General features: G+C 38.8%; 2 protein-coding genes and 1 pseudogene across 2 annotated transcripts; all 3 read right to left on the bottom strand.

The window, feature by feature from the left end:
• Positions 1-851: 851 nt before the first annotated feature.
• Positions 852-13,839, bottom strand: LOC149100943 (uncharacterized; annotated as a pseudogene).
• Positions 13,840-14,695: 856 nt separating this feature from the next.
• LOC149100942 (melanocortin receptor 4-like) lies at positions 14,696-16,538 on the bottom strand. The gene has a single exon (XM_089276148.1). The coding sequence runs from the start codon at positions 15,734-15,736 to the stop codon at positions 14,813-14,815; it is 924 nt and encodes a 307-aa protein (XP_089132274.1). The 5' UTR covers positions 15,737-16,538; the 3' UTR covers positions 14,696-14,812.
• Positions 16,539-21,385: 4,847 nt separating this feature from the next.
• LOC149100941 (melanocortin receptor 5-like) lies at positions 21,386-22,811 on the bottom strand. Its single transcript, XM_089276133.1, has one exon. The coding sequence runs from the start codon at positions 22,458-22,460 to the stop codon at positions 21,507-21,509; it is 954 nt and encodes a 317-aa protein (XP_089132259.1). The 5' UTR covers positions 22,461-22,811; the 3' UTR covers positions 21,386-21,506.
• Between the last annotated feature and the right edge of the window lie 4,537 nt (positions 22,812-27,348).

The following is a 27,348-nucleotide window of genomic DNA, read 5'->3' as shown; positions in this document are numbered from 1 at the left end:
TTGTGCTTCGTTCTGTAACCTAGTACAAGTGATTCGTGTAAGTAAGAAATATAACGTATTGTTAGTAAGTAATGTAACATAATGTATTGTAAGTGAGTTAATGTAATGTAATGTATTCCATTGAAAGTAATGTTTATAAATAAGTAATACTGCGTACTGTAAGTACATAATGTAAAATAACATTTTGTAAGTGATAATTGTAAACTAGGAAGGTAGCAAATTATGGTCGATTTTAGTACTGTGTTGTAAATTGTAAGCTTTGTAATGTAAGTATTCTGTAATTGTAATATAATATATACAGAGTAAATAGATTAAAAAATACTGTTTTCTTCTCGGAACAGATAATGTCAGCGGACAACTATCCGAGCATATTTTCCCGCCAAATGGAACTTATTGTTTATTTATAATCCATGGAATATTTTCGCTCGCGCACGATTGGTCTAAAAGCGTCCGTGACTGAATATGTCCCAGCTAAAACTGGGGAATATCCGAGTGATATTCCCCAAACTTTCAAAATTTTCAAAATGGCCTTAACCCATATACTAGTTAACTGCTTGTTCCTATACATGTAGTGTTCACGTCTTATTTCAAGGCATATAAGAAGAGAACTCCTTGCTAAGCGAGCTGTTCTGCCTTGGATATCGCCGAAAATAACCTTTGGAGACAATAATGAACGAATGCATCATAACTTTACACTAGCCCCCTACCCTCCCCTCTCCCTGAACAGGTCCTTCTTCTTTTCATACTCTCCTTGGCCCCGATAGCAAGTTATAATTAATTAGTGAATTGAACATGCAGTGCTCCAAAGTCATTAACCTTTTTAAAGTCAATGACCACGGTCTGCCTCTTCTTTAACAGGCGAAGTCTTTGGCACATGGATTGTCTGTTTCCTTCTTTGTGTCAATTTCAACCTCTTCCTCTTCCTCTTTTCCTTTCTCTGTCTTCAATTTTAATCTGTATTTCTTCACTAGCAGGTGAATCCTGCAAAGCCTGAAGAGCGAAAAATTATACATGTATTTCAACTCATCAAATTATACTGTGAGGGGATCGGGGCAGCTAGCTACCGGATTTGGTCGTCTTGAAGGTTCGATGAAAGAAATCAATATTAGAAAGCAGAGAACCTTCTAGCAATTAATATCACACTGAAATACATCGCTAAGCAAATTTTAATTTCTAAATCATGTGCCCTTGGATGCGAACAAATACATCAAATTAAAACGCATGTGGGAGAGAAAGCTAATATCTCTTGTTATACTTCAACCATTACCTTTTCCTCAGGTGAACCGCATTTGCAGATTGACGAGGCAGACACAGCGACAATCAACAGAGCAAGGCACAAAGTCAACAATTTGAAACCCTAGGGAAGAAAATTAGGTAGATGAACTTTTTTAAATAACTTCTCTTATCAATCGAATTAGCGAGTGAATCTTTTACAGCCAGGATCCCGCGGCATGCGGCACAAGTGTGACCTCTTTTAATCAATTCCCATTGTTTCGACGAAATTTATCAAATTAGAAGCCAGGATTACTTGAAGTGAAACAATTCAAAACCGTAAGTGATCATGCGGGAAAGATAAAGTTCAAACTTTACAGTTTAGTTTCTAAATCTTACTCAAAACTGATTTGCAGCTCCAAAATGTGAAATGTTGACTACAAAATCAGATAAACAGGCATCCGCTTGACAGCCTAATTGCCCGGCAACAACTTAAAACTACAAATGATGCAAAATAATTTCTCGCGCCAGTATAAATGCATTCTTGCGTACTTTAACTCGAAAATTCGACAAAATTTCTGGGTATAATTTGTTGTCTTGCTTTTGTATATGGATCTAGCAGCAGACAAATAGCAAATGAAAATATACACTTACCATTTTTTTTTGGTGAAAATGCGTCAAGTCTTCTTTCTTCTTGCAACTGATGCAAAGTATGGTATGGATGCAGGTTCATATGAGCGGACCCTCTTTTTACATCATCTGAAGGTTGCACAATGTCACCTTACTCCGATCCGGCTTAATCGGCTGATATCTGAAAATGTTGCACCTAAATTTGACCTGACCTGGTTTCAGTACATTGCTGGCAGAGTTGCTTCGATATTTCTAGAAATTACGGGAAGTAGTGCTGAAACAGTGTCGTTATTTTCGACCAAAGCTCGTATGCCAGGTGCCCTCGTTTCAGCACTTCCTTGAGACATGAATGCATAAAGCCTACCATGAATGCAAAAAGGGCAAAAATAAAGAAATCTTATATCATAATAAGGATAAAGATAAGTTGCCAGAGCCTTGAGGAGTAAGTCTTGTTGAAAGTTTCACTGAGAGCAAGAGAAAATGAGGGACTCATTTTCTCTTGCTGAGAATTATCGCTGATTCAGTGTGAAAGGTCATGTTTACAGCAAGCAGAAAATTGCAAAAACTAAGATTGATTTAAAACTACTAGAACTGACAGTTCCAAAGAGCTAAAACGAGGACATATTGAAAAGAATGGTACAGCAGTCTAAATATGAAAAATTCTCTGATAGCAACTGTCCCAATGATCGTGCCTTCCTCTTTCCATCATGATTTGAATACACTATTTGATATATGGGGAGTCCCTGCGACCTAAGCCGAGTATTGGTAGAATATCGGCCCGAGGTCTTGACAGTACGGACCAAATGCATCGAGGTCCGTACAAAAAAGACGGAGGGCCGATATTCTCCTAGTACGGTCCCGAGTGTGTGGTTAATAAGAGATTACGTGACTGAAAAGGTTTATAAAAAAATAAAAATAATAAAAATACCACGATTACGGACTGCAAAAAGCGCGCAATTCTGATTGGGACCCGTCTGATGTTAAACAGACCAGAAGGGAAAGAGAGTTGGAGGAAAAAGAAAAAAATTCTTTTTGTTCTTTTAGGAACGCAAGCCATAAAACAAACAGCTTCAAGAGTGATCGCGCGGGCTTCAAAAGTAATCACGCGGGATCATTCGGGACAGCGCACGGTCCATTTACTGAGAGAACATTACACCGGCAATAGAGCAATCTAATTGGTTGATTTTAGTTATTGGCCCTCTGAACTAACTTAGTCATGTTACAAACTTATTAAAAAATGACTCACAAGATTTTGTTTTGTTCTTTCTTTGTTTTTTGTTTGCTGCTGATAGCGTGACATTTCAGATAAACAACAAATCAAGTTAAAATACATCGGAGAAGAAGCCGGAAATTTTAAACTTTTGAAATAGATTTTGTTTCAATTTTTAAGTCGATAGATCTTAGTTTTTGTTATCTTTTGCTTATAATAGATATAACCTCTCACACTGCATCAGAGACAGTTTACATGGTTCATTCTTGAAGGCTCCGGTACTAAATATCTCCTTCTTCTCACTATTACGGTATAAGATATCTTTAGTTTTGTCCTTTTTGCACTTCCTTCAGTTATGATGCTACTGCCCATCACCCAAACCTGAACTGAACACGTGTAGTCCAGTTCCTGAACCTCCACACTACCAGAGAACGATTTTAGCGCCGCCACTGCAGACGAGAATGTCCAACTGCAGGATTTGAACCGGAACCGGAACTGGTTGTGCTATGTGCAATACCACCATAACTGAAGGAAGAGCAAATGCGAGGGCGAAAAAAAAGAGGACAAAAAACAATGGTATAACAGTGAACATAAACAATCAGTCTGCTAGCAGAGTCGCTTTGACCATTTTGTCCTCTTTCCAGTTTATGTATGAAAGATAGAAGCAGCTCCGCTATTGATGGGTAGTTGTAAAAGTATTTTTCGGAGAGCCGAGGTAAAACGTTAAGTTATACAGCAGATATGGAAAGCTACCGGATGACTTCCGGAGTAATAAAAATTGTAAAACAAATGTCTCCTTCCCATAGATCCTCTATTGTCTGTCTCAAGTAAGGTGGGAACTGGGGAGAGCTAGCAGAAACGAGCTCTGATAGGGGATAGTCCTGTAATTCTCTAGGAAATATCGAAGCAACTCTGCCAGCAATGCACTGAAACAAGGTCAGGTCAAATGAAGGAGTAATATTTCCTGATAGCAGGTTAAGAATGTCTCTGCTAGTGTACAGTGAAGGCTTAGGAACTTGACTATCAGCTCAAGTTTGTGCGATGCGCGGTAGTTCTACACCTGAAGGAAGGGCAAAAAGGGCAAAAGTAAAGATATTTTATATCATAATAACAAAACAGAGGATATATTTAGTACCGAAGTCATCAAGTGTCTGGAACGTGTCATTGAAGTGTCCCTGATGCAGTGTGAGAGGTCAGGTTTATTATAAGCAAAAGATACCAAAAACTAAGGTCAACTGACTCAAAAATCACCATATAAAAAAATTCAAAGCTAACAAGCGTGTAGGGTTGTGTACTTCAAAAGTACTAGAACTGCAGAAAGTGCTAATGCGAGGACATATTAAAAAGAATGGTAAAGCAGTGAATATGAACAATACTCTGTTAGCATGGCGAAGTTCCTTCCTCTCTCCGGTTGAATTCACTATTTGATATATTTATTCAGAAATGACTCACAAGACAATTTCTTTTTTCCAACTACTGACAGCGTGTCATTTCAGATAGACAAAACGACAATTGGGCCAAATTAATCAGTGAACCTCTCGACGCTGGATAGAGAAGTTAAAAAGTTAAGATGATTGAAAATCTAAACTTTTAAAGCAGTTTTTTTGTTCCGTGGGAGGTCTCCTGCATGAAAAGGAACGTGGTGCTCGTCGGGAATTTCGAAAAGAACCCCTAAGAGGTACCAAGATCCTGTTTTGCGAGCGTGGCTTGAAAAGTTTTTCACCCCTAAGAGGTATTAGTTCCAAAACAACAAACTATTCGGCTCGTCACTGTTTTGAGCTCAATACCGTAAAAGGTACTGTGAAAGCTTCCGCTGTGAAGCTTTTGAAAATACTGACAGCTTAAGAGGTGCCAAAACCGCTTTTTACGTGTTACAGGGTACGACGGGCACCCCTGTCTTTTATATATGGGGGTACCCCCGGGTTTTTTTATATGGGGGTACCCCCGGGTTTTTTATATGGGGGTACCCCCGGGTTTTTTGTTTCAATTGTGTAGTCAATTGATCTTGGCTTTTGGTATCATTTAGCTTATAAGGAATAATACTGACCTCTCACACTGCATTAGAGACACTTCCTTGACATGTTTTACTCTTGACGGCTCAGGAAATTTATCCTCCTTCTCATTATAGTAATATAAGAGATCTTTGTTTTTGCCCTTTTTGCACTTCCTTCAGTTATGGTATTACTGCGCATCGCACAAACCTGACCTGAAAACGTGTAGTCTAGTTCCTAAAGCGCCGCCATGCGGAAAAGAATGTCTAAGTCCAGGATTTGAGCGGGAATCCGAACTGGTTGTGTTATTCGCAGAACTACTATAATTGAAGAAAGTGCTTATGCAAGGGGTGCAGCAGTGAATATAAACAATACTCTGCTAGCACAGTAACCACGATCGTTCCGTCCTCCTTCCGGTCCTTCTATAGAAGATCGAAGTGGTACTGACTATTGTTCAGAGTAGTTGAAAAAGTGTTCTGGGGAGTACAAGTGAAAAGTTAGGTTTTACAGCGATATGGAAAATGGTATGGAGATATGGATAAGATCTACTGACTTCCGGAGACCAGTAATAAACATTGCCAAATTTTCCCCTTTCTACTTTTGCTGCTGTTTTTGTAGCGTCAAAATCATTCCGGCTGAATTAGTTAGGTCACCTCGTTCTTTCAACCCTTGTCTTGCCCTGGTTTTCGCAATACCCCAGGGTCCGGTAATTACAACGGAGCCCCGGCGACCCCGCCAAGGGGAGCTTCGTAACTATAGGAACAGAACCGCATACATGCATAGAAACAGAAACCCATGCAACGCTTTTTTTCATGGTCAACATGGCTAGCGGCATGGATCGCGACGACGTCGCGCAACATGGCGGTCATACTCCAGTTAATACCAAGTCTTGGTATACAGCGTACGTCTTAGCCATTTGACATCCATGTTACAAACTATAGCGGAGGTTGATCTAACGTTTCTAAGATAGGTTGCACTGGCTGCTGAAGAAAAAAAATTAAGATAACAACAGAAAGCAAGAATTAACAGGCAAAGAATGCGAAAGAGATCGTTTTTGTTTAAGTGATTTCCAAAGTTGTGTTAAATCTAAATGTTGACAATGGCCGTCACGGGCCATCATTTGGGTGAACCGAAAATTCCCTAAAACACGAAAAATTTAAAGGAGAATGTCACTCCAAAAAGCTGACTTTTTGTCTTCGCCTATTGCAAGTGAACATTCAGTTTTTTCACTCACCGAAGTTTCTGCCTCTGAAGTGCCAGCTATCCTGAAGAAATTCGTCTCGAAAGAAGCGACTACGGAGGCCGCCATTTTGAAACTGCCATTCCGTCCGACTCGAAATTGCGGGAAGGAGAAAATCTTGCAACTGACTTGGCATCCTTTACGAGGTCAGCAAGATATTTTTTTTTCCAAGCGATTTTCCACTTCACTATCTTCAATGCTATCTGTCAATAACAATTTATAGAGTCTCCATAAAGCAAGTTGAATTTGCCAAATTTCTTGGTGTGTATATAAATGAAGAAGTAACTTGGAATATACATATCGATAAAATTTCCCCCCAAAAAATTGTCTCTGGCATTGGCGTCTTGAAGAGAGGCCGTCCTTTTGTGCCGTTCAAAACCTTCTATACATTTATAACACGTTAGTGCAACCCTATTTCGATTATTGTAGGGTCGTAGGGGGGAACTGCAACAAAACTCTAAGCACTAAGTTTCCAAAGTTCCAAAGTCGCGCTAGCTGAATCTTGACTTCTTCTTCTTAGGACGCCAGTGGCGACGATCTCATCATAAGACTTGGCTGGAAAAAACTAGATGTTCAACAAAAATCGGAAACAGCGACGATGGTCCCTGAACCACTAAATGGTCCTGCCCCTGATTATCTCCGATCAAAGCTCACCGACCGTAGTAAAATTTCATTTCATTTGCTAAAGGACTGCGAGGGCAAAGTGGCTGTTCCACTGCCCCGCACCAACCTTCTAAGGAACAGGTTTAGCTATAATGGTGGTGCGGTGCTAGCGCTGCTGCGGCAAGCAAAAACTCTCACCAGTTTTAAATCCGGCTAAAGCGGTCTGTTCTAACGCATGTAAATACTATAAACACACGGCATTCATGGAGAGCACTTTAATTGATATTAGTATTATTAGTTTCCTTTTTAATGCATCGTATTTGATATTACGAGGTAATTAGAGTTTTGTAATTTTAAAAGGCCTGATGTTTTTGATGTTTTTGCCGTGACGGGTATAAGTAAAGTGATATATTCTCTATTCTCTTCTACCCCGCCCCCCCCCCCCCCCGCCCCCCTTCCCACTCTCTCCGATGACATTATTTTGTTTAGCTTTCTCAATACAGTTTTTTATGGACCATACCAAGTATTTCCAATAAGCTTTTTAACAGTCTTCCTATAATCTGGTCAATATGAAAATTACACCAGTAATTGAAAATGGATGGAAGTCTGGTGTAATGTGTTTCTAAAGTCAATTGATATTTTCATGGAAGCCAAAAAATTAAAAATCGGTAAAACATGAATTTTGTGCGAACCAGATGCGACACGAAAATTCTAATGCCATTTTCTTCATATGTAGAGTATGGCAAGTAGAATATACAAGAATAAAAAACGAATTATGTATGTTTGATCTCGAGTAAATCGCAATATCATGTCAAGTGATATTTTTTCTATCCCAACAATAAATGAACGGAAAGTTAAGAACTATTTTGGGTTTCTATGCTTGGTACGTTCTTCAAGAAATTTAGAGACATTTACCTTGAGCAACAACATAACCGGCAAATGGTATCTTTCCCTGCCTGTCTTATTTCCTTGATTTTCCAGCAGTAAATAGATGGATTTAGGGATGCGTTTAACGTTGTTTCCCAAGCTAACTCAATAGATGGGGTAGCTGTAATAACTAATACAGCTATGACGACACCTAAAGGAAGATAGGAAGCCACTAAAGTCATTTGCACCCACAATGCACTGGACACTGACTTTCTGTATCGTGCTATATTCAGTGGAACAGATCTCTTGGATTGTCCTGAGCCTTCTTCTTTCGGTTTTGTTTGCTGACTATGTAATTGAGCTTGACGTTTTCGTAATGTGAAATATATTTTTGTGTAAGAGCACGATGAAATTATTATACACAGCAGTAAGATCGTGCATACGACAAAATCACTAATCGAAAAGAGGTAAAATGTTATTATTACAATGGTAATTATAGAGAGCCATAGACTAACAACAACGACCCATGCTCGCTTTAAAGTTACCACGTGCCTGTATCGTAACCCCAACATCAGAGCGAGAAGTCTGTCGATACTTATTACTGTCAGTGTCAACAAAGATACTCCACAGAAAATGAGACCTAAAGTATTCTAAAGGACCCAAGCATGGTAACAGAACTTGGAATGTTCTGGAGACATCAATTAGGTAACACGAAGAGGCTGTGCAATGAGTGTTTGGCCCCTCTTGCTCTTTCTTAATTGTTTGTATAAGCTGTTTAAACAAAGCAGTAAGATCTCTGGTTTGGACAACTCTCCTAATTAATACAAAGCAGTCAGTGTGTAAATCACATAATTCACGGTTGCGGTTTAATGTTCCTTCTCATACCGGTCAGAGTCCCAAATGACCCACTTTGGATGTCGATTTCGAACAAGACCTTGTTCATGAGGATAGCGACGAATTAGTTTTTCTTCGAGTCAATGGAAATTCTTTCGAGGTTAAATCCGGCGAGGACTATTTGCCGTTAAAGGACGGCTACGTGGAGCCCTCGCATTCTGGAACGACATTCACGCGCCTCAATTTATCCTGGATGTTATTGAATATGGCTATAAATTACCGCTTCTTCAAATTCCTCCGCCCTTCACAGCTAAAAATAATAGTTCGGCTTTGGAGCAGCCAGCTTTCGTCGAAAGTGCTATCAACGATCCCATTATCAACGGTTGGGTCACTGAAGCGTTTGAGGCTCCTGTTACCATCAATACTTCGTCCGTATCTATTCAAAAATCAGGCAAAAAGCGTCTAATTTTAGACCTTCGCCACGTTAATCAGTTCCTTTATAAATGCCGATTCAGGTGTGAGGATTTGTCTTTTGCGAAAGAGATTTTGAATGCCGGAGATTTTATGTCTACTTTTGACTTAAAGTCTGGTTACCATCACGTGGAAATATTCCCGGAGCACAGGAAGTATCTATCATTTGCGTGGACATTTCCCTAAGGATGCACCAGATTTTTCCAGTTTTCTTTTCTTCCGTTTGGCCTCAGTTCCGCGCCTTATCTACTTACTAAATTACTCGAGCCTTTAGTCAAAAAATGGAGATCTGAAGCAAAGTCGATCGTGTTTATTTGGACGATGGTTTCGGAGCCGCTGCGGACAGGAATAAGGCAAAAAACGCTAGTTTGCAAGTACACACAGATCTTCTTAAATCTGGCTTTCTTCTCAACGAAGCCAAATGCGTTTGGGGGCCCACTCAGGTTATTATTTGGCTCGGAGCCGTTCTCAACACTTCCCCTTCTGAAATTTCTGCCACTGACGAGCGGATTACCAGTTTACAAGAAGACTTAGCGACTCTTTTGACCATTTCCTCGTCTTTTCATCCAGTTCGTAAGCTTGCCTCTGCGGAAAAATCATATCTCTCGGCTCCTGCGTTGGTAATGTCTGTAGGCTTATGTCTAGAAATTTATTCGCAGTCATCAATACCGCGCCAAGCTGGAACTCGTTCGTCTTTCGTCTGAAGCTCTGCCTGAGCTGAATTTCTGGAAATCTAATGTGACAAGTCTTAACGGCATTCCTATTTGGCCTGTCAGGCACAAGCCTTCGAAGATCGTCTATTCCGATGCTTCTGGCTCAGCTTGTGGCAGTTTCAGCGAGTTCAAGGGGAAAATGTTCTATCAAAACTGGTCAGATTTTGAGAAAGCTGAAAGTTCTACATTCAGAGAGCTGTTAGCCGTTTCTTTATCAGTGAAGGCCTTCGTGGAGTCTTTGAAAGCCCAGACAGTCACGTGGTTTACGGATAATCCACGTTGTCCGGATTGTTAGTTCCGGGTCTAAGACTCCAGCATTAGAGGAGCTTGCAATGGATACCCATCGAAGTTGTTTACTTAATGCTATTAATATCGATATGCAAGGATCCCAAGAGACCTAAATAGTGCGGCGAATGATATAAGCAAATTCATTGATTATGACGACTACATGATTAACGATACGGTCTTCAATGCTCTTGATGACTTATGGGGTCCACATACCTGCGATAGGTTCGCTTGTTCCTACAATGCCAAAATCCAATACTTTAATTCAAGGTTTTACCAGCCTGGTTTGAGTAGAGTTAATGCATTTTCTCAGGATTGGTCTGATCATAATAACTGGCTGTGCCCCCTGTGTATTTAACGTGTAAAGTTATTAAGCATATGGAGCTTTGCAGTACTCAAGGAACTCTGATCGTTCCCCTTTGGAAGTCAGCCCACTTTTGGCCCATCCCGTGTTCGGATGGTTTCCATAGGAGTACATTCATCCATGACTGGGTTATCCTGCCTAACTTTCCTAATTTATTCATTAGAAGAAAAGCTAAGAACTCTATTTTTGGTAGCAAGCCATTTGGCACTCGTTTCGTTAGCTCTACGTCTTGACTTTAACATCATTCCCAACTTAGATTCCGAGTTATCTCGTAAAAGCTTTCTAGTTCCTTGTGTTTGATTCCATTCCGGCTAGAGATGGTGTTGCACACTACTTTAATCACGCGAAAACAGCTACTAAACTACGTTAACAAAACGTTTCTCCTCGACTGTCGTTTCTTACTATCTTGTTTTCCCTCGTGGGATCCTTTTTCTTAATCCCATAATAATCACTTCGGCTAGTCTCAGTTACTCTCGTCTTTTTAGTTATTCCCAGTTACTCTCGTCCTGCTTGCTACAATTGCAGCTGTTTTCACTATGTGCCGATAAGGCGTATTTTCGTGAAGTACTTATTATTTGTTAGTAATTTCAAGTTAAACGTGTTATGCCTTAGAGAGGCCTCCAGGAGAGGCCCTAGAGGGGCGATTTTTCATATGTATTTTCCTTTTTGTACCCTAGAGGGGTATATTATGGTGTGAAGTATATATGAAATAATTCATATTTGAACTGGGGTTGTAGATGAAAGTGAAGAATGATCATCGCAGTAAATTTTCCAATTTAAGCAACTGGAAAGAAGAATCGCACCGGTATCGCGGAGGTCACGGGTTCGAATCCCGTTGAAGCCCTGATTTTTTCAGGCTTCTTCTTTCCAATTGCTTAAATTGGAAAATTTACTGCGATGATCATTCTTCACTTTCAGGGGAATATTGTGCTGACTATGTGCAAACGCCCTAGAGGGGAACGTACACTAGAGTAGCATGGTTTTTATTTTTGTATTGCGATACGCAAGAAGTGTATTGCCTGGAGGGCAAAGGTTTTCCTTACTGAAACAGTGAGTTAAACGGAAATTCAGCATTGTGTGCATTGCTGCCTGTCTCATTGATATTTTTTTAGATTTTCTTGATATTTTTCCTCTTTCTTATCCTTAGATATCTTCACTTCCGTTTTCTGGTCTTCAAAGGCCCAAAGTTCCGCGAGAGTGGATCAGCTAATGGAGAATCTCAAATCTACCGTGCTTGCTTCCAAAGCGTTCGGGACACCCGAAAATTACTTGAGAGCTTTTCACAAGTGGAGAGCCTTTGCTAGTGATGTCTTGGGTACCTCGGAGTTTCCAGTCAGATCCATCAATTGGGCCCTCTACTTGCAACACCTCCTCGAGTCGTCAAAGTCCGTCACTACTGTCAACTGTGCCTTCTACGCTTTCAAGTGGATACATCTTCTTGCAGGCGTCGATTCACCAAATTTACACCCTACTGTTATGGCCGTAAAAGAAGGAGCTGTTCGCCTTGCCAGTCAACCAATAGTCAATAGGAAGGAGCCCCTGGACGTTCACCACCTCAAGCTTCTTGCTGCGGAGACTAATCTAGAAGACCTTCTACAATTAAGAGATTTAGCTATGTTCATTCTCGCATTTTCCGGTTTTCTTAGAAGTTATGCGTTATTCGTAGCAGTGATGTTCAGTTTAACGAGGGTTACCTTACAATCAGCATAGAGAAAAGCAAGACGGACCAACTGAGGGAGGGTAGATCGGTCGTTATCGCTGAATCCTCGTCTACCACGGGTCCGTGTTCTTTACTTAAGCTGTATATGCATAACGCCCAGATTCCAGAAAATTCAGACGAGTATCATTTTTAGGGCCATTTCAGTTTCAGGCAATTATGAGCGCCTTATCTCTATAAACAAGCCGATTAGTTACTCTACCTATAGGCAGTCTTTTAAAAAGTCTTTCGCTAATATTGTACCAGATATCTCTAAGTTTAGCACTCATTCAGCTAGGGCAGGTGGAGCTACTTTAGCTGCCAGCTCTGGTGTCTCTGACAGGAATCTTCAGCGCCATGGTCGCTGGGTTTCAATCACAGCGAAGAACACTTATGTTAAGGATTCTCTTGCCAGTAGGCTAGAAGTTTCTAAGGCTCTGTCTCTGTGAGCTCAAGCCCTAGCTTTAGCTTTCTATCCTGGGCCTGGCTGACCAACGCGCCCATGCCTCAACCTTTGAGTGTGTTCAGTTGTGTAGTGAAGACAAGATATGTAATTTGTGATAATCGGTATTGACATAAATTAATATTTGCCGACATGGAACCGAGAACTGGGGGGGGGGGGGGGGGAGAGTAGTACGCGAAGGCTCGTGGGTAGTACGTTTGTGAAAAGGGACGGTTGAGAATCTTGTGACATTAATAGTGATAACGAGAACACAAAGTATTTACTTAGAGCAGAAAACATGGTTAGATCTAAAATAATAGGTAAATATATCCATGTAATGTTTCAAGAAAAGAAAAAAAAAGAAAGAAAAGACATTCTCAATTCACAAAAATAATTAACACTATGAGTTTCCCAATTTATTGTATACGGATATGGTAAATATTATTTTGTATTGTTATTAGTTAACGTTGAAACCTTTATTGTAACTAAACCAATACCTCCCTTTGGAGAGTACGGCGCAATAAAGATATACTATTAACATTACTATTACTCACTCACTCACTCACTCACTCACTCACTCACGCACGCACGCACGCACGCACGCACGCACTCGCTCGCTCACTCACTCACTTACTTTCTTGCTTACATACTTACTTACTTTCTTATAATAATAATGGCAATTAAAGAAAGCCAAAAACTAACAACAACGACCCATACTCTCTTTAAAGTTACAACGTGTCTGTATTTTAGCCCCAACATTAGGACGAGAAGTCTGTCAACTTTTATGGCAGTCAGTGTCAACAAAAATACTCTACATAAAATGAGACCCAAGGTAATTTAAATGTTTCAAGCACAGTAACAAACTTTGGAATTTTTTGGAGACATGAGGCGTGTAACACGAAGAGGCTGCGTGATAAGACCCACACAGAGATCGGTGATTGCAAGGCAACCAAACAAAAGCTTCGATAATGGATGAGGGGAGGACGAAATTTAAAGAGCAAAAATGACGAGAACATTCCCTAGAAATGCAACGATTGAAAGACGAATATTAAAAGCCGAAAAAAATATCTTTTGATCCACGCTAAAAGTCTTGTATTGCAAGACAAATCTTCCATTACTGTCTCGTTTTCATCCACAGTTAGGTTCACAATCATCGTCCTGTGGTCAGGATCATAATCTCTCCTGTTGTAATATACTGAGGTACTTGCCAAGATAATTTCTTTAGTACATTCAGTTGGTTTGAGTGTTTGCGATGTTTTTTGATTATCTTACACCTTTTTATTTCCTTTCTTGCATTGAGTGTTTTTATCAGGCTGTTTAAACAGAAATAGGTTGCTTGCTGTTTCCTCGACTTTCCCCTAAATTGGCCTCCGGCGATAATCAGCTAGTGTAACTTTCCTAATGAATACATAGCAGTCTTAGTTCGGCAATCGCAAAATTCAGAGCTAAGAAAAAGACATTCAGAGTTCAACTGGACCACCGGTGAGCTTCTCTTGCCTATACATGTAGGAAGCAACAAATTGAGATTTTCTCTTTTGAGTATCTACCATCAGTTGATTTGTACGTGGCTTATTTAGTCTCGTTTCTTATAATATGTTAGATGCAACGACTTTTACTTATTGCAGTAAGTTTGAGACAAAAAGGCATGCACTAATCTCGTCAAACAGAGTCGCTTATGCTGGTTACAAACGTTGATTTTGACATACATATCTATGTAAAACTGGCTTGGTTTGGGGATCCGTGTTTTCACGAGTTTACATCGGATTCTTGTAAAACTTGGCAGATATCCTATAATCGGAATGGTGAATGGTCCATGGATTTTTCGTTTGTTCAGATGAAAAAAAAAAAAAAAAAAAAAATGACATCGTCAAACTTTACGTGAACGGTATCAAGCGTTCCATGATTATCTTTGGCGCACAAAGTCCAGCACAGTTGCTATCGTTTCAAGGAATTAGGATTGTTTTTTTTTTTCCAGAACAGCGGCTGGTAATCACGCTATAACGTTTTAAGCGGAATCTTTTAGGGATAAAATAAAGCTTGAACCACACCCAGATTGGTCTCTTTTAGGGGTTTAATTCCAATTTTTCGACGAAGATCACGACATTCTTATATAGGAGTGCTTCCCCCCAGCCCCGGGTCTCGAGTCGGTCTCTCGGTTCTGAATAGGGTTCCGAGTTATTGTGTTCTTACACACAAAACCACAAACGATCTCTCAATTGATTTGATTCCTCGAATTTCACGTTCAACGAGGCAGCTACGTCGAGAAACAAGAAAACCGTCTGAACGTGTCCATCACTGCTTGTCTTATTTCCTTTATCTTCCAGCAGTAGAGGAGTGGGTTTAAGGTCGAGTTTAGCATAAACAGAGATAGTGTTAGTTCCCATGCAAAATCAAGAAATTGCGTTCGTGATTTATTGATGACAAAAATAGCCGCGATGCCATAGGGAAGATAACAGACAACTAATGTTATCTGTATCCACAATGCGCTAGACACTGTCTTTCTGTATTGAGTTATATTCAGTGGCATTCCACCTCCGTTTGGTTGTCCTTGGTGAGCCTGCCCTTGCACTTGAGCTTGATGCTTGCGAAGCGTCAGATAGATTTTTGTGTAAGAGAACATCGAGGTAACTATGCATAGTATTGTCGCTGAAAATGTGATCGATAGCGTTACTCGCGCTTCGTAACTGGATGTCAATGTAGTGACGATGCTGAAAAACCAGCTAATAACAACATAACTCTGCACACGTCTTAATGTCACAACGTGTCTGTATCTTAGCCCCAACAACAAGGCGAGAAGTCTGTCCACACTTATCGCAGTTAGCGTTGACACAGATACTCCGCCAAGAATTATGCTCAATCTATTAAAGAGGATTGAAAGATAATAACAAAGCATGGTTTGTTCTGGAGACATTATATAAGCCACGAAAAGAGGATGTGTAATGAGACCCACGTAGAGATCGGCGCTTGAGAGACAACCTAACAAGAGCTTTGATGGTGAACGAAGAGATGACACCCTTTTAAGTGCAATAATGATCAAAATATTTCCAAGAAATACAGTGATAGATAGAGTGATGTTCACTGCTGAAATAAGTAGTTTTTGATATGCTGCGTAAGAACCAGTCGTGCAAAATAGGTCTTGGGTTACTGTGCGGTTTCTGTCTTCTGATAAGTTCGCCATGTTTTTGTCCCCTCCAGCTGGTTAGTAGAGGTGTAAATGTTTCTTTATTTATTATTTTTTTTATCCCTGGATTGTTTTTGGGTTTATGGCTAACCAAGAAGACTTTTGTTTTTCAACGCTCGCCTGTACCCTTATCCAGGGGATGGTAACATAGGTTCAGTCCTTTTTCTGATGGGAAGGAAGTAGTAAAAGGTATAGCAGTAATAATGAAAAAAAAGTTAAAAAGAAACTGAAGAACAAAAATAGAACGTATTACCGTATAAAATTGTTTAGTTTATCATATAAATCCGAGTGCAATAAAGTATTTACACTGCATCTATGACTGAGAATTGAATATTATCTCAAGGCTAACGAACGTGCCCCCAGTAATTTGCACGGCAGCGCGAATTGAAAATTAACCAAAAATTGAGGCCAAAGAAGAAATTTTATGCAGAAATCAAAAAAGTTCGGTATGTCTCTAACAGAGAAAACATTTTTTTTTTTTGTAAGTGAAATCTACAAATTTAATTTCACAGCGGTAGACATTTACGCGATCTTCTTTTCGGGGAGATTAAAATGCAAATTTAGACTTATTTAATAATTTACGCAGGCGTACAACATTAACAGATATTTACCCAGGAGTTCAAAGATATATACTTTGAATATAATTGTGCGATTTAACTTCTGGTTCACTGATGTGATTAAACGCACATATTTTTTTCGCCTGACAGTACTAAAATCTCATTTCGAGTGTTTTTCACCAGAAAAAGCGTTTTAACGTGTCAAAGAAAATTCGCCACGCAGTAACCGTTTTTTAATGTGGAAAGTGTTCATTGATGCATAAGGTAATTTTCGGGGCAACATCTGTTATGAAATATGCCCGATAATTTGTTTTGGATTATAACGATATAAAATATATATAGGTAAAGGTTTATTATAAATTTTCATCGTTTTGAAATATTACTAACGCAAGAAAGTTAAATTTAAGTGAAAAATTTTAAATCAAATCGAATTTTCCAGTGATTTGCCTTTAGTCGAAGATGTTGACTTTAATTGGCTACACTATACCGTTGTTAAGGTACAATGGCTAATCAAAGGACACTATATGATAATAATTTAGGCTCAAGCTTTTTTCTACGAGTAACTTCTTAACCCTACATGTTTTCACCCAGCTGAATATAAGTTAAGAACGCACAAGAAGGTACGAGTTTACATCAAGTTAAGTCTTTACCTGGATTTGGTAACCCAGGAATCAAAGGAAACATTGTTCAAAGTTTGGGAATCATGGGATAACAAATATATTCTTTTGGGTATTATCAATGTGTAGTATGGCTGCACATTTTTTTAGCTCTTAATTCGATTTTGAAGCACCCTACTGGCTTGACAAAATACTGTTACGCACTAAAAGGTCGAAAACAGTTTATTTATTTGCGAAGTACAAAGCACTAACATTGCTTGCAAACCTATGTCGACACATAGCAAATGAACACCGTGTTCTGGAAAATGATGTTCACTTCTGCCCATGATGATTTTCGTGTCGTTTCAGTCACAGCTCTTCAGTAACCGAAGTAACCGTCGCAATTTATCCCCTACCCCAAGTGTACACTTTACAATGTATTCTATCAAGTTAATATTGTGAGCAATTACTGAGTTGTGTACTCGCCTTTTGAGTTAGTAGTCGGAGTTCTTCAGTTTCCGTGATTTTTCCTTTAAGGAAAACAAACAACGACTTTCCTTACGAAGAACCACAGCTGTTCTAAAGGAACCAAGGCTTGAATCGTTTCTGAATGCAAATTATTATCAGTGAGTTGTTCCGATCGTGGGAAATCAGTCAAAAAGACAGCTGGGATCGCTAGAAATTAGAGCGTAATGTCCTTAGTTTTACAATCAATTTTACAATAAACGCAGCTTATTCAACAATGATTGGGCATTTGTGTGTTACCGATACCTTAAGGCTGCCGCACACTAACCCACACTAATGAGTGGTTCTCGAGAAATCGGCGTATGTACGGGAAAGCTGATCATCCAAACCCCGATCTTGTCGCAGACTTGTGTGAATTCAACGCACACTAGCCGACGAGTGAAGATTTTTTTTTTTTGGCAACACGCAAGTTAACAACACAAACTTCGGATTTTTGTTAGCTAAATTGACGGATGTGCCGTTGCCATGGCAACATGAATAAATGTGAACAGGCCTTTAAAATTGATTTTGTTTGTTTGCAGAAAATCTAGTAGTTAGATTTTCTTTTTCATATGCGTGCAACAAGATTGTAACTATGCTCACAAGTTAGCACCATTTAATAATAGTTTAACAGAGAGATCTTTAATTATCACTTGTAGAAGGTTAACTGGAATATCTAGAATTGCCTAAGTCAAATTTCAATTTTTGGTCAATATTCCAGTTACTTGTTTTCTAAAGTATTTTCGTGCTAAATTTCGTGAAATTCTAACGAGTGGTTCTCGAGAAATGGGCGTTTTTCCAAGGAAGCTATTCCACATTCAATCGCAATTTTTTGCCTTACTACGCATGCGCTGCATTTAACTGGGTTCTTTCGGTAGAAAAGAAAAATCTGAGAATTGCTGGGTTCTTTCCGTAGTTACCTTTTCTACCATACATTTTTAATAAAAGAGTAAAGCCATAAATACACTTTTTCAGTTATGAAGAAAAAAAGCACACACAGCGAGGGCATTGACCAGATAAAATGATCGCTGTATCGACGCCATTGTTGCTTTGTGTAATCCTTGTGCGCGCGCGCGCGCGGAAATTGCGTTGTTCGGCCACCTTAATTGAATTGAATTCGACACGGCAGAAATGCGACGAATGAACCAGACCTGAAATACAACCAGTGTCAATAAATGTAGATCCAAACCTAATTAAATAATAACCTATAAAGAGAACAAACGTTTTTATCCCTGATCTTTTACAGACCTAGAAGTAAAGATTTTTCTAAATTCAGCCCCTCTTCCCATAATAACAAAACCAAAAAAAAAAAAACATCGTAAAAAATCGGATGATGATTTTATTTTAATGAACCGCATATAATAAATATTAATGGCTTTAAAAGGTGTTCCACGAATAGAGGATTTTAGTTGAGTAAAATGTTACACATTAAGTGATAACTAATGTAAATCAAGAAAACAGAACGTTTGAGTTAATAATATAATAACTGCAAACTTGCAAAAGAAAGAAGTCAGCAGAGGAAAAACAAAAGTGAATGTGAATGAATGCTTCTTGTAAATACATTTTTATTATCGACAGTTTTTAATTTATGCAGCATACTCCCCAAACCTGCGGTGAATTAATTAAGTCCCTCATTTTTTCACAGTTTTTCACAGAACAAATAGGTGTCATGCTTGTCCACGTTGTTCTCCTTTTTTAACAGTCTTTTTGTGTTTAATTCAGAGCTCTTCTTTGCATCACAAATTCTAACGTCTACATACAGGTGGCAGTCTTAATTAGTTTTCAAACTCGAAGGTAGTTATATATTGGTACCTTATCGGGCCAGGGGCCCGTTTCTCGAAAGCCGCGGAAACTTTTCGGGCCCGTAAAGCCATAGCAAAATCTCAAACCTTACGATTACAGAGCTGTTTTATTCACATATTCTTAATATGAAGACAGGTTCCCTTCATACAAGAAGTTTCAGGCGTATACACTTCTCCGTTTTTAGATAACGTTTCCGGGGCTTTCGAGAAACGGGCCCCTGGAGGGTATTTCCTTTAATTTGTCTGTAATGGGCTGTTTATCATTATATATAAGATCCCTATTCAGTTTTTATTAAAGATTAAAACAATTTAAAGCCTTTGAACTTTGCCTAGTATAAATGCAAAGTAGTAGAAGGGTAAAATTACTATTTGGATTATTTATGATCGACAGTCGTTTTAAATAGACTATTTTCGCATTATCGATATTGGACTTGAACTAGCTTGCAACTTAGGTCCATGAGGGGAGTTTTTTCAAATGCAAATGACTTTTAGCGCTTTTTCATGGTATTTCCCCACGTAGAAGGTTCCGTTTCAAGTTAGTCCCAGTCCGATAGCAAAGATATCAGTGGCGTCACCTATTGTTATTAATATGCCAACTGGAGAACTATTGGCTGGTGAAACAAAGGATTTTTTTGTCTAACGTTTTGAACATTTAAATAACAAAAACAAATGTCTAACAAATATTGTAAACAAATATCTTCCCTATACAGAAAATACGATTATGGCCTACTTTTTGACAATAATTAAAGATGATTTCCAGTCCGTCGGCTGCGTAGTCTCAGCACCTTGATATTTGTAAACATTTTTCAAAATCTCACGCGATGGAATGCGAATCAATGTTATTCGTTACAAGCCTCATGCCTTATCTTTGAGGCCTTTCAAATTCTTTTTTTCAACAGCGTCATAGATTTTTACAGCTGCGAAGTTGTGTCATCAAGTGGTATGAGAGAGAGCGAATCATGAAGCTTGGATCGCCTCGCATCCATAATGGCCTTTGTTTTGAAACTTTAAATTTACTTCACGTAAGTAGTTACACAAAATGGTTACATTTTGTGATGTCTCACATGAGATACAAGGAACGCAAACAAACTCTCGAGAATCGATTCTTTATTGCTGTATTTTAGCGTAAACTGAACTGAAAAAAAAAGTGAACCCTATTTATTTCATCATTGTGTAGGATGAGAGAACATCAAGACTTTCTTCCATCTCCAAAACCGCTACAGACACAGATTGCTTGCAAAAGAAAAGATACAGATGGGAATATCATACATCATGAGATATCTGTGACCAACAATCGTCAACAATCTGTCGACAAAAGCTTTTAAAATTGCATAAAATGGTCATGTACCATGGGCGCGGCTTTTTCGTCTGTTATTAATCAACATTTTTCAAGGAGCCTTTTCACCGTGCTGTATGCCGTATGCATCATTGCTCGCTTAAATGTCAGTAAAGAACGGAAAGGCAAAACCTCTTGGTCTTGATTCTAGATAGGGAGAAACTGAAAATCCAAATGTTTCTTTTTAGGATTAATACCATTGAATCGTTTCTGGAAGCACTATTGGATGGGCAACATGTCTCACTTATTAGATCAAAACAATGCGCTTGTGCGCTCTTTCGCTTGTGGTGGTATGCTTATCTTAAACTGTGAGCCTAAACAAGTGTCTCTTGAAATAGCCTAATCATGCTTTGTTTTGTTTTAACCCAGTAGCTACCATTTCTAAAGTGAATAAAACTTTGCTCAACATTCGCGTGTACTTCAAAGGTCAATGTTAGAATGTCTAAGGCCTTAGTTTTCTTGCTGTTTATATGGCATTTATGCCATGTTTACATATATCTTATAACTTCGCACATGATACTGGCTAGCCTTATATAAAATAATGAATGAGTTAAATAATGAGTTAAAGATATATGGTTGTACTAATGAATGGATGAATGAATGAATGAATGAATGAATGAATGAATGAATGAATGAATGAATGAATGAGTGAGTGAGTGAGTGAGTGAGTGAGTGAGTGCGGTGAGTGAGTGAGTTAGTGAATGAATGAATGAATGAATGAACTGTGAATGAATGAAACTTTATTCAGAGCATGTTAGCTCAATGAAAGACCTATCATGACGTTATACCTCAGTTGCCAAAATGAAGAAAGTGTCAGAAAAACTGTAGAACTGATTTAAAACTACAAAGCTTTTATTTCTCAATTGAGTTCTTGCCCATTCCCGACACCATTATGCGCTAAATAATTATAGCGTTTTTAGCTCATAAGTGATCTTTTTTCCCCACCCTTATCAACGTACGTATTCGAGACATTTACCTTGAGCAACAACAAAAACGACTGAAGGTGTCCTTCACTGCAAGTCTTATATCCTTAATTTTCCAGCAGTAAATAAAAGGGTTTAAGGATGAATTAAGCAAAACGATAACAACTGTTATTTCCCAAGCTAAGTCAATAGATGGCGTATTTAGTCCAGTAACAGCAAATATAGCTATGACGACACCAAAAGGAAGATAACAGGCCACTAACGTCACTTGTACCCACAATGCACTGCATACTGACTTTCTGTATCGTGCTATATTCAGTGGAGTAGATCTCTTGGATTGTCCTGAGCTTCCTCCGTTCGGTCGTCCTTGGTGAGCATGACTCCGTAATTGAGCTTGATGTTGTCGTAATTTGAAATATATTTTTGTATAAGAGCAAGTTGAAATTATTATACATAACAGTAAGATCGTGCATACGACAAAATCACTGATTGAAAAGACATAAAAGATTATAATTACAATGGCAATTATAGAGAGCCATAGACTAACAACAACTACCCATACTCGCCTTAAAGTTACCACGTGCCTGTATCGTAGCCCCAACATCAGAGCGAGAAGCCTGTCGATACCTATTACAGTCAGTGTCAACAAAGATACTCCACAGAAAATGAGGCCTAAGGTATTGTAAAGGACCCAAACATAGTAACAAAGTTTGGACTGTTCTATGGACATCAGATAAATAACACGAAGAGGCTGTGCAACGAGGCTAACGCCGAGATCGGTGACTGCGAGGCAACCGAACAAAAGCTTTGATGATGGACGAAGAGACGACGGCTTCTGAAGAGCAATGATGATCAGAACATTCCCCAGAAATGCGGTGATGGAAAGAGGAATATTGAATGCAGAAATGATTATCCTTTGATTTACGTCGAGAAGTCTTGTACTGCAAGATAAACCTTGAATCGCTGTCTCGTTGTCATTCACAGTTAGGTTCACCATCTTCATCTAGTGGTATACGCATGTACGTGCCAAGATTTCTTCCTTGTTACATCCAGTTGCTTTTAACCTTTGCGAGGTTTCTGGAGTGTTTTACTACTCTTGTTCTTTCTTGATTGTCTGTACCAAGCTGTTTAAACAAAAATGAGCCACTTCCTATCTTCTTCACCTTTCTTTAGATTGGCCTGTGGCAGTGGTCAGTGTTGGCAACAATATCCGGCTTTCTTTCCTAATGAATATAAAGCACTTAGTATGGAAGTCACAAAATTTAGAGTTAAGGAATAGCTACATGTATTGAGAGCTCCTGTAAACACCCACTGAGATCTCCTTGCCTAAAGTTTTAAGGCATTGAACTGAGATTTGTCTTTTTGAGCAATTTTATGAACATGTCTTATTTAGTCTCGTTTGTTGTAAGCTGTTAGCTGTTTGAGGCGAAAAGGCATGCACTACATGCATAGGAAAGAAAATCCCATAAAACAGGGTCTTTTTGCTGGTTCCTTAATGAACAATTTCGTCTTTTACGAGAGTTTTCGCTTTACTTATCGTTGTTTAACGCCCCATTCGCAAACTTGCACGTATATTTACTGAATTTACTGGTAGGACACTTCAAAGTGATATAAACACCTAGAAATCTGTAGTTATGCACGTTGTATAAACATCAATCAATACTCTTCCAAGAAAGTTGGCCATACAGAACTGACGATGGTGTAATGGACCTTCCTGAAGATAGCACGCTTTCCCGATTTTTCATTCTATCAAAGAATAAGTGTCGCTGCGCGATTTGACATGCAAACAAAGTCTCGCTTTACAATTTTCAAACGTTTGGCTACCGTAAATGAGCAATATCAACAATGATCGTGTCTTAGTCTCACCACACGTGTAAATTAACCTGTGATGCAATTTGTCAAAGCAAGTTTGTGTGTTACTACAATGCAAACCTTAAGTACTTACAGCTAGTGCACTCGCGACAAACAAGAAAAGACTCGAATGAAACGAGACGCATCTCGAGAGAAATTAGATGTCTCTCTCCAGACCGCGGTAACTTACTTTTAAGCGGTACTGTACATGTAAATTTGCGAAGTTTCATAAGGATCCGTTTCAAACTCATTAAAATATGGGACCCGAAACAAGTTTTTGCAAAAAAAGATGCCATCCCCTTACTTTATTATTCGGCATAATAAATTGATCTATGGAGGTGGTTTTTTCGCTTAAATGAAAAAAATAAATAAATAAATAAATAAAAATTGTTGGTAGTGCGTGGTCCGTTGCACTATCGTTCTTCATGTGAATGGTAACCAGTGTTGCAATGACTTGTCATTTAATTTGGACGAGCTATAACGCAAACTTTCGCGCGCCAAGTGCAACATGGGGCGCGATACCAAGTTGATATCGTTTTATCGAGTAATGATTTTTTTTTCCTGTTTTTCAATAAGTATGGAAATTTAAATTAAGAGTTCCGTAGACAGCTCGGCACTCCTCCCTTGAAGGTTCCTCCTTCATTATTTATCGAAAACACCTTGACAACTCGATGCTCTATTGGACGCGGAGAATTGCTTTATGGTCAGCCATACTTAGTGACTGCAACATACCACGTTTCATGCCCATTCAAACATTTTTAATCGTATTCATACTTGAATGCAACCAATGGGATATATGAGGAGCCTAACTCTCAAATTCGAACTCACGTCATAAATAAGGTATGAAGAAAAAATACTTTTTTCTCTCTTTTCTTTTTCAAACAGAAAGATTATACTATTTTTACCCGTTTTCTGAAGATACCAAAACGAAAAAACAATTTGTACGTGTCTGGATGCTCATCGTGAATAAATTCTCACCATCGAAGTTTTTTTAAAGTTATGCAGCGCACTTACCCACACCTGCCATAAATAATTAACTCACTTACCTTTTCACAGTTCAGCAAAAAAAGGCTGTTATACTCGTCTAGGTTGTTTTCCTTTGTTAATAGAAACGTTTCGTGCTTTAGCTCGGCGCGCCTTCTTTGCATCACAAATTCTAATATTGACAGGTGGCAGTTTCAATTTGCTTTCATGCACGTCAGCAGCTATTTATATATGGATAGGTATCTTAATAAAAGCCATTTCCTTTGTCAGTTGATGGGTTTCTAACATATCCTTACTGGTTTTTAAGATTAAAACAAATTGAAGCATTTCAGCTCTGCCTAGAGTAAATGCAAAGCACTAATAGGGTGTTATTACTATTTGGATAATTTGCGATGAAACGACGCTATTAATTATTTTATGATCGACAGCGGCCGAGAATCGGTCAACAATAATTAAGGGATCAGGTATCGCAAACGCACAATATTTGTTTTTCATACGTAATTTTTTTCTTTCTTTTTCAGGAGGCAATTCCCTTTGCTGTATTTTGAAGGCTGTATCACAGAAAAAGTTTGCTCTTGAAAAAGTGGAGCTAAATTTCGTCCTGGTATCAGTGAAAAAAAAAAAATTAAGCCTTTTTTTTTCATCTCATAAGAAACTTCATAGGGAAACATTGCTTCAAAACGAAAGCTACTTAAGGGGATATTAATAATTAACTAAATATCTGTACCGAAATTACTCAACAATCTGTCAACATTATTTTTAAAATCGCATAAAATTGTTTCGAACACGGTATGCTTCATTGCTCGACACATGTTAAAGAAGATAGGCAAAACACCTTTGAGTGATTTTCAGACAGGGAGATACTGAAACGAAGAAAAATCCAATGGTTTTTTTTTTTAACAACTGAGCCTACCAAATCGCCTCTGGAAGTAGCAACAAGCCAGGCCAAATTACCTGTTCACTATTGTCGCTAGTGATGTATGCACGTTTTAAGCTGTCAACAACTACGGGTGCTAAATATAATCTGAATAGAAATAATTATGGATCATTTTTAGCCAGCAGCTATACCATTGCTGAAGTGAATAAAACTTTAACCACACATTTGGCTGCTTTTCAAAGACCAACATTTTCTCACCACAGGTGGCTCATGTCGAAATAAAATGATTTGTGTGGGAAACACGGTTACATTCTTAAGCATAGAAATACGAAGGAGTGTGCGCATACTTTGCTTCAGATGTCGGTTTTCTTCCTTCCCTTGAGGTTTCTTTTTGGTGTTCAAAATGCACTAATGCTGTGTTTACATTCGAGCTTTTACCAAGGTAAAAATTTACTAAGGTCAAGTTACTTTTACTATACATTCGTCCAGTGTTTACACTGGCTCAAATAACTCAAGTTGATCTGTCAACACTCCCGCTAGCTGCATTATCTACGTCATGAAATCGAATTTGGCGGGAAATTCTAAAACCATGCTTGCTTCAAGAAGTAAAGTGGTGGCTTTCGTGGCCATTGCTTTTTATTTCTCAATTCAAGAGCCGCAAACAGAAACGTCAAGATTTCGTAAGATGTTGATGTTACAACACCTTAAGAGGTCGAGGCGAAAACGGATGGTTTTACTCCAAATTACATTAAAAAATACCAGACGAGTTAGGCGTATGTGGGCATGGCCGCGAAATCAGTTCTGGTTTGAGAGCCTTTTGCAAGGAGATTTCGTGGAAGATTGGTGGAAAGAAAATTTCAGGACATCAAGGCGTACGTGTGAGTACATTGTTCGAGTGGTTGGTCCGGATTTGACGAAGAGAGACACGAAATTGCGCCAATGTATCCATGTAAACAAGCGAGTGGCGGTAGCGTTATTGCGCCTAGCTACTGGAGACACGTATAGATCGACTGGACTGCAATTTGGCATTGGAAGGTGTACAGCTATGTTGATAACACACGATTTTTGTGAAGCAATTGCCAAACGGGCTACAGAATTTATTAAATTTCCAGAGACTAAGCAAGAGGTGCTACAAAGCATTCGCTTGTTTACAAACAAGTCCCGTTCCCGCAAGTGGTAGGAGCAGTTGACGGTAGTCATATTCCATTAAAAACAGTACCTGTCAAGGAACGGATTGAATACTTTAATCGAAAGCAAGATTATTCTATCGTGATCCAAGGTGTTGCTGATGCGTCTTTTAAATTTCTTGATGTGAGTACGGGCTACCCCGGTAGTATTCACGACGCCCGTATTTGAGCAAACTGCAGAGAGAAATTGATCAAGGTACCTGGCTAAACGCGCCTTCGAAGAGAATTGGGGGTTCTGAAGTTGGACCTCATCTGGTAGGGGACTCGGCGTATCCTTTGTCTGTTTGGCTGATGAAGCCGTTTAAGCAAACACCAACATTAACTGAGAGCCAATTACGTTTCAATCGTGCCCTCAGTCAGGCCCGGGTTGTTATAGAACAAGCCTTCGGAATTTTGAAAGGTCGTTGGAGGTGTCTCTATAAACAAGGGAGAAGGAGGAAAAAACAAGGAGAGTCCCCACCGCTATCATGGCTTGTTGTGTCCTTCACAATATTTGTATAGATGTTGGAGATCCAAGCGCTATAGACCCCGTTGAGGATGACGATGAAATGGATCAAAGTTCTTTCAATGGAGATGAGCAGCTTTGCGCAAGGAACATTAGAGATGATATAATGGACCATTTGTCATAGTACAAACGTGAAACCAAATTTATTATTTTTATTGGAATATTTTGGTTTAAGTTGAAAACACACGGGTGGATTGACTGGAGATCAATGTACATGGACTGAAATTTTGTCCCTTTCCATTTGTTAGAGGTATAATTAATCAGCAATTTAATTCACTGTGGTTTTAAAATGTTATAAAAGCTTTCTGATGTTAAGAGTAAGATTTTTGTTTTTGAAGCATTGAAAACAAATTATTCTTGTATTTAAAAACTCGTATAAGTTGCCTTACGGTTTTCTCTGGTATATGTATATTAATTTCAATTCAAAAAATTAATCAACAGACAATTGTATTTTTCAAAATAAATTTTAAATAATTGCTCAGGTATA

The sequence above is a fragment of the Orbicella faveolata genome, unplaced genomic scaffold (genome assembly GCF_042242905.1).
Source record: "Orbicella faveolata isolate gen_17 unplaced genomic scaffold, um_ofav_v1 contig_4, whole genome shotgun sequence".
Classification (NCBI taxonomy): Eukaryota; Metazoa; Cnidaria; class Anthozoa; order Scleractinia; family Merulinidae; genus Orbicella; species Orbicella faveolata.
The sequence above is the reverse complement of the archived record's forward strand: the minus strand, read 5'-3'. Positions and strand labels throughout refer to the sequence as shown.